The sequence below is a fragment of the Engystomops pustulosus genome, chromosome 2 (assembly GCF_040894005.1).
Source record: "Engystomops pustulosus chromosome 2, aEngPut4.maternal, whole genome shotgun sequence".
Lineage (NCBI taxonomy): Eukaryota > Metazoa > Chordata > Amphibia > Anura > Leptodactylidae > Engystomops > Engystomops pustulosus.
The window spans coordinates 112209483-112219619 of NC_092412.1; the positions used below are offsets into that span (position 1 = coordinate 112209483).

Consider the following 10137-nt stretch of genomic DNA (forward strand, 5'->3'; position numbering starts at 1 on the left):
TGTAATGTAGGCATGCGGTATATCATTCACAGTAGCATTGTAGTGCTAATGTAAATGCCACTTTTTGTTGCCAATCATGGCACAGAAATCAACGTGTGCAATGCAAAAGCTCTGCCCAGGAGGTTGTCACAATCATTATACACATGGGAACCAGACTATGGATGCGGGTTGTTTCTGATGCCTAGGGAATGGATGAGGAATTGCCACTGGGGTAAATCCCACAGCCATTCCGCAACCTCCTCCTACATGTCGGCATCCTATACACGGATACTGCAGGACTATGGAGCAAGTGTCTAGGACAATCCTAAGTCTAGGACAATCTCTGATTTTATGTAGGCAGTGCCCTTCACTACCGCTTCACTGAAATGTGACAGCTCACGCATCTCTTGTGCTATTCACAATGTGCTGATCCGCTCCATGCCACCTGTGCACCACAACAGTAATGACTGAAGATAGCCTAAGTCCACTGGCGTTACTGCAGTTGTGTGTGTGTGATCTGTAATATAATCTACTAAAGGGTGACAATGTGCAGGTTACCCAGTACCAGGTGATTGCTGGCCCCTGGCAGTACATGATCTCTATGTGTTGTGTGGATGTATACTTTGCACCATTCTCTGCCTACGTGCCCGCCCCTCCCCCGAGATCATCCTGGCGATGAGAACTGCGGGACATTGCGCAACTCTCACTACTCCATTTCCCGTAAATCCCACCCTAATAATCCCTCCCCCCGGCAGATACTAAGCAGCAGCCAATCCAGAGACGGCATGCTGCCTTCCCATTGGTCAGCACCCGGAAGGCGTGGGCGAGGCGCTGACAGCTGTCATACATAATAACGGCGGCGGAATTTCCCCGGTACAGACTATAGGACGGGCAGTGTGTGAGAGCTGTGCAGTTATTAGTGCGGTGACTGTGAGAGCCCCGGCTCCCTTATCTCTACACGGTGGTCATGATCCTGGAGCAGGTGATCGAGGACTCCTGGTTACTGGATCAGGACTGGATCAGTAGCCCCTTCCATTTCGGCTGCTTCGATGGCGACTTCCCCAGTTCTGACACGGCATCATCTCCTTCTCACTCCGTGTCCTCCGGGTCCTGCTCCCCCACATCTGACAGCGAGGGCAGCCTGAGCGTGTCCTGGCCCTGCACCAAGAAGGGTAAGGCTATGAGGGCTACGCTCGCACTCCTCTGGGGGCTTGTGTGTTTGTTAGTGCATGTTGTCTTGATGGACCCTCATCCACCGCCTTGGGGGTTACCATTAACCCTCTGCTGTATAAATTTAGAGTTGTGCCTTGAGCCTGACTTATCCATTATAAATTAATTTTCCTATATACTTAGTGTTTTATTGCACCTTCACTTTGGGCTATTGTCTGCTTATGTTGCCAGCACTTGTATAGTTAATGATAATTAAACTTTTTGTTGCTATGATTCAGTTCTATTGACGTCAAAGGGGCGGCAAGGTGTGCCCAAGATATGTCGAGGAACCAGTTTCCCTTTGGCAGCGTTTCTTGTGTGTGTCATAACAGAAGTGTGTTTCCTGATCCACACACTCATGTATTTATTATAATTGTGAAGCTTTATAAAATGCTGACCTATTGGAAACTGACATGTTGTATTTCCTTTACTTTTGCATCAGAATTTGTAATCCATTTACAGAAATTTGAGGCAATTTTACTTAATGCCATTCAATATGACTCATATATGAATATTCTGTTGCTGGTGTGAACCACATGAAGGGGAAAATGTGGTTAGTACGCTTAAAAACGTCACACATACGTCTGGATAGTAGCAGATTCTCCCTGACAGCGGCACAGTACCATTTTAATGCGGTGGCTGCTCTGCTAGTTCTCCTGGTCTCGTGTAGAAAGAATGGGGCTAGCCTTCTCCGTGAACATTATACCGGTACATGGATCTTTGAAAAATGCTGTTTAAAAAGATAGTTGTCTCTGTGTTTCCATGTATGCCTCTTTAATATCGTATAAATATATATACATTTTTATAAATATTTTTAGCAGAACAAACCAGTGGGACTGGACGTCAGCCAAAAGGAAACTTTCTAGGGGTACGAGTGAAGAATCCTGTGCGGGAACTACTTTCCCGAATAAGAAATAAGACAGACCATGGAACAGATGATGTCCAGGTAAAGTTCATAGTTGCTCAGATTTACTTTGCAGGATTTATCAGTTTATTATAGTACATTGTCAGTTCAAGTAAACTGTCACCAGTTGCATTTAACACGAGAATCCTTTCTTATCCATCCTTCATATTAGATTTTTAGATTTACAGTTTGTATCAGAGAATGTTACTAGTGGATACTTATTGTTTGTTTTTTCTTTCCCATGTTAGAAATCAAAGAGTCAAGAATCTTTCCAGGGTATGTATTCAATAAGAACTGAATTTTTTCTTGTAATTAAAGTATTTTAACAGTTGAAACAGTGACATTCTAATTTATGTTAAATAATACATTCTTTAGACTCAGAATTAAAGAGCATACTTAGACAGAAACGACCAAATGATTTCATTTTGGATGCACCAGTCGCAAAGAAACCTTGCATCTATCAGTCCAGCTCTTTCTTGGTAAATGCATTGCCCTTCAATACAATAACATATACATATTTGCATTAGTAAATTATAAAATAATCCATATATATATATATATATATTTTTTTTGCCTAGACCCCACCAAGTACTCCAAACCCTGGTGAAATCATGGATGATCCTACTACAAATGAAATGAGTGGAGACTCAAATTCCGATCTGCTGAGTATTATTAACATAAGAAATGAATCCCAGCCAGTGTCCCTGGCCACTGTGACAGTAGACTGGAATATGCATTCTCAAGGACAGTTTTATCAACCTGTAGATCAGAGCTTCTCACCTGCTCAAACTGCCCAAGTATTCACTGATTGTTCTCCACAACTTAACCATGATCAGTATCCAATTGGAGTCCCTCAAGTTCAGAATGTCTCTCCACAATATCCCGAAAGCTATAACAATTATACCCATGATGTCAGCTTCCAGTCTCTTATTGATGCTAACCCTGAAATTACACTTGAAAAGACAACAGCTGTCCCAGTCGTTCCAAACTATGGCTTGACTGTAAATGATCCTTGCAATCAGTTTCTAAATCAAAATGCAGCCCAGTCTTCACCAAGTGCTTCCCCACAATCGGGACATACAGAGGTCAAACAGACAAACATATTCCAGGTTGGCAGGTCGTTCTTCCATTGGCAGATAGAACAAGAAGAAAAGAAACTGGCCAATGTGTCACCAGAGCAACTTATCTCTAAAGATGGAGATGGCGATACGTAAGTCTAACAAGCATATTTAAGTTTTTATTGTGCAGTATCTTGGGTGGAAAGTGTTGCAGGAGGTTCAGTGGAATACCTAAGTTTAAATTCTGCTCCCTGTATTGGATTTTTGCAGATGTCTCCACATTTTAGTTGCACAAGGAAGACGAGCGTTGTCATATGTAATTGCACAGAAGATGGCTTCCATCAATATGTTGGATATTAAGGAACATAACAACCAGGTAAAATAACTTTTGGACACAACAGATCATTTTATATTATTTATCCTTTTGTTATGTTTAATACTGTTGTTAGTTGATAGTCCTTTGAGACTGGATGTTGCCTGCAGTTCCTCTTTCTAAAACTCATACAAAGTTAATAAGCAACCACAATGACATGCACACTGGCATTACAGCTTTCCTTATCATATCCGATAAGAGAAATCAAAGTCCATGCCCAGTGCTTGGCTTTAATGTACCAGGCACCTCTCCGGGACCTATCAATTTGTTCTTTCTAGTCCTCAAGATTGACATGTTTTTCTAACCTTGTTTCCTTGTACCCATGTTTAACATGTTCCTTTTATGTATTTTAGAGTGCCTTGCAAGTTGCTGTAGCCGCCAACCAACATCTGATCGTTCAAGACTTGGTCATCTTTGGAGCACAAGTCAACACAACGGACTACTGGGGACGAACACCACTTCATGTTTGTGCTGAGAAAGGATTTGCACAAGTGCTACAGGTGGGTTGGAGTCATTTTATCTAAGCAAGTAACTGTGCTAGCTCGATCATTTTTATTCAATAAGTTTTGCTATTTAGGAAATTATGCATATTATTTTAGTTAAAATGGTCAATTTTGTACTTCTAGGCAATCCAAAAAAGTGCAACAGTTAGCAATCAGTACATTGATGTGGATGCTACCAATTATGATGGTACGTTTCTGATGTTGTTCTCTCAAATGAATTGGAGAATGCAAAAGTAGTTTTGATTTGGTTAGCTTTTGCATGTCAGTTAATACTGTTTATTTTTGTGTTCTTAAGGTCTGACTCCATTGCACTCTGCTGTAATTGCTCACAATGCTTTAGTGCAGAGACTGCAGTTTGGAACACCAGCAACAGAGGATCTGCTGATGAAGAATAAGGCAATGGTTGACACCGTTAAGACTCTTCTTCAAATGGGAGCCTCAGTTGAATCAAGAGTAAGAGATTCATCTTAGATCCTAAGAGCATTTTGTAAAAAGTTGAAAGATTTGTTTTTTGTTTTTTTTTTAATGAAACTACATTTCTCCACCTTAATTGCAAGGCCTTGTCTTAAGTCACTCTGTGACATTAAGCTTTACCTCTGTTTCATTGCACTGAAACCAGTGGCCATAATACTTAGTCTGCCATATATAAACATCCTTTCTATCTAGTGATGGTTGATAGCATTGCAGAAACCGCACAGAAAAATAAATTATTACACAGAAAGATGCGGTTGGTAGGAAATAAAAATTCCTGTTTTGAAACTCCATATGGATGCAAAATTTAAGTGCAAGTGAATATATTTTCAATGTCATTAATTTCAACTTATCAATAACAGGATCGCAAAAGTGGAAGAACGGCTCTACATTTGGCTTGTGAGGAAGCAAACCTTGAACTTATGAGCCTTTTCTTGGAATTGCCGAACAGTCTACATTTTATTAATGCCAAGGTAATTGTCAATATTGCCATCAAAATCTTGCATTTAGTTTATTTTTTCATTTCTAGTTTAAATTTAACATGCACTGTTTGCTAGTAGAATTATTTCTATACTGTTAAATGCTCCTAATATATTGCAAAACATAAATCCTTATTTATTTATTTTTTCCCCTCCCCATAGGCCTACAATGGAAACACTGCATTGCATGTTGCAGCAAGCTTACAGAGCAGAAGAGCCCATGTAGGGGCTGTGCGACTGCTAATGCGGAAAGGGGCTGACCCTAGTGCTAGAAACCTAGAAAATGAGCAACCTGTGCACCTTGTTTCAGATGGAGCTGTAGGGGAAGAGGTAATATATTTTTAGTACCATGATTTTTGCAATACTGACCATCCAGTTCCCGCCATATTTCATTTTACATAGCTAGGACTTGGTGTTTAATATGATGCTATATTCATGATAATAATTGAGTTTGGTAAAACTTACTGCTGCCATCAAGTTACAAGTGAAAATAGTTCCAGCTAAGAATAAAAGCCTGCAGTACCATTTGCATACTTCATGGAAGCAATTTGGATAGGTAGATAAAAGTTTTTAATGCAAGTGCATCTTCAACTCTTTCCAAAACTTACTATTTATTTTTTTTTTTTTAATTTCTTTTTCAGATTAGACGAGTTCTCAAAGGCAAAGCGGTGCAGCAACGTTTACCTTCTTATTAGGCTCCCTTGGAATCCAGTTTTAGACTCACGCCAGTTAGGCTGTCTTTATTATGTAAATAGGTTTGTCCAAAGTACTGGGCAAACAAAAGTTTGTTTCTATGAAACTGTATGTTATTGTTCACTATTATATAGTGACCTTTATACATCTCAGCAATAAAGTCATGGTTCTTCCTAATTCCTACATGTTCCTGTAGTAAATTGGAAGCAATGTTTCTTCATCTTATATTTTCTTTTCAACAACCAACTTTTACATAGCGTTGGGCTGCAACCAGTTCCACTTTGACTCTGGTCTTTCTGTTAATTTAAATTTTTTTTATTTTACATTATGGAAATAAAGATTATCATACAAATATTGTTTTTACTTAGTTTATAAGTTAGTTAGTATTTTCTGAATTTATTGGAAATATTTCAAGATGGATGTACCTACAATGAAGGACCATTATAGAGTATAAAACGATATATTAAAATGTTATTACAGCTATAAGTTTATTAGGTTGATTTTAGATTTTTTTTCCTTTAATTGTTTCTTTAAATATTGTTTGCATCATGTATTTTTATCTAAAAAAATTCAATAATAGTTGAAAAGTGTATCCACATATGTAAGGTTTTAGTTATTATATTTTAATGTGTATTTTTAAGCAATGGTTTAATGTGTGTCTTATAAATTTACATATGAAATGTTAAGGTTATAGTATGTCTCGTAGACAAATATTGTAATGCGTATATGTATATATTTGGATGAAAAAAAAATACAAAAAAATAATTAAATGTACATTTTAAAATTATTCTGTATTGTTGTTGTTTCTTTAACGTGTTTGGTGAACCTTGTTGATACCTTTACACGCATATGCATGGCTGAAACCTTCATTAGCACATACATTTATTACTATAAGAATCCATATCCAGATGCTCACCTCTTATCAATCCTTGTTATACTTCAAAGATCCTACCAGCTGTTATTCTTATAGGTTTAGGACCGCTCCTCAAGACAGGTTTGTCTTGTCACCAATGCACAACAAAGGTGATTTATGAAGTGGTATATGAGGACTTTACCGATTTACCTCTGTTAAGAGAGAGAGACAGACAATCTGACAGTTTCACATGTGGCATTGGGGAAACAAAGCAATGGCCCCTCCTCTTTGCTCCAATTTGCTTGTGTGCCAGATTATGATACAAATGTATTGATCCCGTAGGAAATTGCTTGTACACTAGTCTTGAATACAATATCGCTGTAAAAAAGGGAATGCACACACATCTTAAGTGTGTGGTGGGGGTTGGAAGTTCAGGTGGTTAGCTCATAGTTTTCCTTTGCACCCAGGGTTTGGTTAAAGAATTCAGTGGATTTGGGGATGATGGAGTCGTGGAACTTCACCGTTCAACAGCTCATGTAGGAGTTGCTGATGTTGGTAACAATGGGTGCTGTTTTCTTGACTTTGTAAAGGCATCTGTCCTTTCAAACGTGCTTGAAGTAGCTTAGAGGTACCCCAATTGTGCTCTGTGCTCTTTTAATGATTTTAGCAATCCTTGTTTTTGTCCTTTACGTTTATAAAGCCTCCCTAGCACACAACTGCAAAGAAGATAATAGTCTCAATTGATGTATATAGGGTGAAAAGGAACAGGAATAATACTGTGCCTTAGTGTGCTCCACGGTTGCTAATTTCTTTGTTTGAAAGCACCTTGCCCATCTGTACAAACTGTGGCCTATTCCTTAGGTAGTATGCAATTGATTACTGTTGGGTGTAAGTTCGGATACACTTTTTTTTTTTAATTCGATGATCCTCACGGTTGTGCCCCTGTGTTTCAGGTTAGAGTAGACCTTGTGTCATAGGAACATTATTGAATGGAGGTTTAATGGAATATGTGCTTTGTTTTCAGCAGCCAGCACACTACCCCTCTTACTTTTATGGGCTCATTTCCATGGTCGTGAATTCCATGAACCCAAACTTGAGAGCAGCTCAGGCACCCTTTTCTCTTGTACTGCTCACACACTAAATACAGATGGGCCGCAAAACAGGGAACATGGGTTCATTGTTTGCGGCCTGGTAACAGCACATCTTCTCTCCCACATTTAATGAAAAGTTAAATGTCAGATCCCATTAAAATGATATATTTTCTGTTTGGAGAGATGTAGCTATTACACACCTTTTTATGGCACAAGCTTGATCTGTTTTTGAACACTAGCAGCCTGGGTTTGGGACACAAGATGGTGGTGTTCATTATACAGTGGCTATGGAAAGTATTGGTCATTAATGTACACTCTGTAAATTATCTTTACAAAAAAATCCCAGGAATGTAGATATTTGTTCTAATTTATTAAACAAGAAAAACTGAAATATCACAGTTATAAGTATTCAGATCCTTTGCTGTGACACTCATATTTAACTTGCATGCTGTTCATTTCCTTCTGATCCTACTTGAGATGGTTCTTCTTCGAGTCAAGCTGTGTTTAAACTGACTGGACCAATTTAGGAAATGCACACACATGTCTATATAAGAGCTCACAGCATGTCAGAGCACATGAGAATCATGAGCTCTAAGGAACAGCCCATGGAGCTCTGAGACAGAATCGTGGCAAGGGACAGATCTGGTCAAGGTTATAAAATAATCTCTGCAGCACTCAAGGTTCCTCCATAACCACAGCATAGTGGCCTATATAATCCTTAAATGGAAGAAGTCCAGCACCACCACAACTCTTCCACGTTCTGACTATCCAGCCAAATTAAGTAATTGTGGGAGAAAAGCCATGGTGAGAGAATTAAAGAAGAACCTTAAGATCACTGTTGCTGAGCTCCAGAGATGCTGTAGGGAGATGGGAGAAACTTCCACAAATTCAACTATCACTGCCGCCCTCCACCAGTCAGGGCTTTATGGCAAAGTGTGCCAACGGAAGCCTCTCCTCAGTGCATGACATATGAAACTTTGCATACATTTTGCAGAAAAACACATGAAGGGCTCCTAGACTATGAGAAATAAGATTCTCTGGTCTGATGAGACAAAGTTTGAACTTTTTGGTGTTCTTTCTAAGTGGTATGTGTGGAGAAAACCAGGCACTGCTCATCACCTGCCAAATACAATCCCAGCAGTGAGACATGGTGGTGGCAGCATCATGCTATTGGGGCAGGGTCAGTACATCTGGTTGCAATTGAAGGAAATATGAATGTGGCCATGTATAGAAGTATCCTGGATAACCACTGCACCTCAGACTGGGCTGAACCTTACAACAAGAAAATAACCCTAAGCACACGGCTAAAATAATAAAGCAGAGGCTTCTGAACAACTCTGAGATCATTCTTGACATACCCAGCCAGAGCGCTGGCCTAAACCTAATTGAGCATCTCTGGAGAGGCTTGAATGACTGTCCACCGACTTTCACCATCCAACCTGAGGGAACTGGAGAGGATCTGCAAGGAAGAATGACATAGGATTCCCAAATTCAGGTGTGAAAAACTTGTTGCATCATTACCAAGAAGACTCATGGCTGTACTAGTTCAAAGGTGCTTCTACTCAATGCTGAGCAAAGAGTCTTAATACTTATGACTACATGATATTTCAGTTTTTCTTGTTTAATAAATTTGCAAAAACATTTACACTTCAGTTTTTTTCTGTTAAGATGGGGCGCAGAGTGTTCATTATTGAGCAAATAAAATAAGCCCCTGTATGTTATATACAACATACAATATGAAGCCTCAAGCTGGTACATATATCGTATAAGCTTTCTGTATGTATGTATATATTTTGGAATTGATATTCTAAGTCTATGGCATTAGAGTTTATACTTCTCCACATATGCGTTCATAGGTTTCTAGAGGGTATGTCAGGCACCTGATCATGTCAGTGCAGCATAGGGGGGACAAAACCAACCCAAGTGGGTCCCCAACCTAGGATTACCAATATTCCACCATACGGTAACCCTATAGTGGAAGATACTGGTTCTCCTCAGGTCACACAGTTCCTTTTGGGATCTTTATATTTAGCAAGATGTGAGTCCGATGAGCAGGGGAGTAACTTAAGGGGGTGCACAGGGTGTGGTTGCAAGAGGCTTAGGGAGCCCCTAAAGTGTCACCTTTACATATGAGAAAACTAGTACTATAAACCATACATTATAGTTGGGGTCCTGTCAATGATTTTGCACTGGGGGTTATTAACTTTAAGTTATGTCAGTGCCAATGAGGCCCATTGGACTCACATCTGGAGCTCCCGGCACCTTCTCTCTCAGTGCTTCAATGAAGCTTGAATAACACCCCAGCTTCATAGTGCACACTGCGTCACTACAGCGCTTGTGCAGTGAAGACAGGGTGTACTTCTCCGGCTTCATAATTCATGTTGCGTCACTACAGTGCTTGTGCAGTGAAGACAGGGTGTACTTCTCCGGCTTCATAATTCATGTTGCGTCACTACAGCGCTTGTGCAGTGAAGACAGGGTGTACTTCTCCGGCTTCTAATTCATGTTGCGTCACTACATTGCT

At 39.7% G+C, this 10137-nt stretch overlaps 1 protein-coding gene across 2 annotated transcripts; it reads left to right on the forward strand.

The window, feature by feature from the left end:
• Nucleotides 1-831: 831 nt before the first annotated feature.
• On the forward strand, nt 832-6456 carry NFKBIZ (NFKB inhibitor zeta). Of its 2 annotated transcripts, none has more exons than XM_072136067.1 (12): nt 832-1151; nt 2010-2134; nt 2341-2368; nt 2468-2571; nt 2671-3302; nt 3421-3526; nt 3877-4023; nt 4150-4213; nt 4322-4479; nt 4860-4970; nt 5139-5306; nt 5618-6456. In XM_072136067.1, the coding sequence occupies exons 1-12, from the start codon at nt 947-949 to the stop codon at nt 5669-5671; spliced, it is 1902 nt and encodes a 633-aa protein (XP_071992168.1). In that variant the 5' UTR covers nt 832-946; the 3' UTR covers nt 5672-6456. The 2 variants fall into 2 exon arrangements, with proteins under 2 accessions (XP_071992168.1, XP_071992167.1); XM_072136066.1 differs by having other exon boundaries at nt 833-1151; nt 2007-2134.
• Nucleotides 6457-10137: the final 3681 nt, after the last annotated feature.

What these genes read in the sequence shown, in the direction of transcription:
- NFKBIZ (XM_072136066.1), top strand. Translation starts at nt 947, where the DNA reads ATGATCCTGGAGCAGGTGATCGAGGACTCCTGGTTACTGGATCAGGAC. An exon ending in GATTTGCACAAGTGCTACAG is followed by an intron (nt 4,024 to 4,149) that starts GTGGGTTGGAGT and finishes TTGTACTTCTAG; the next exon opens with GCAATCCAAAAAAGTGCAAC. An exon ending in GGATGCTACCAATTATGATG is followed by an intron (nt 4,214 to 4,321) that starts GTACGTTTCTGA and finishes TGTGTTCTTAAG; the next exon opens with GTCTGACTCCATTGCACTCT.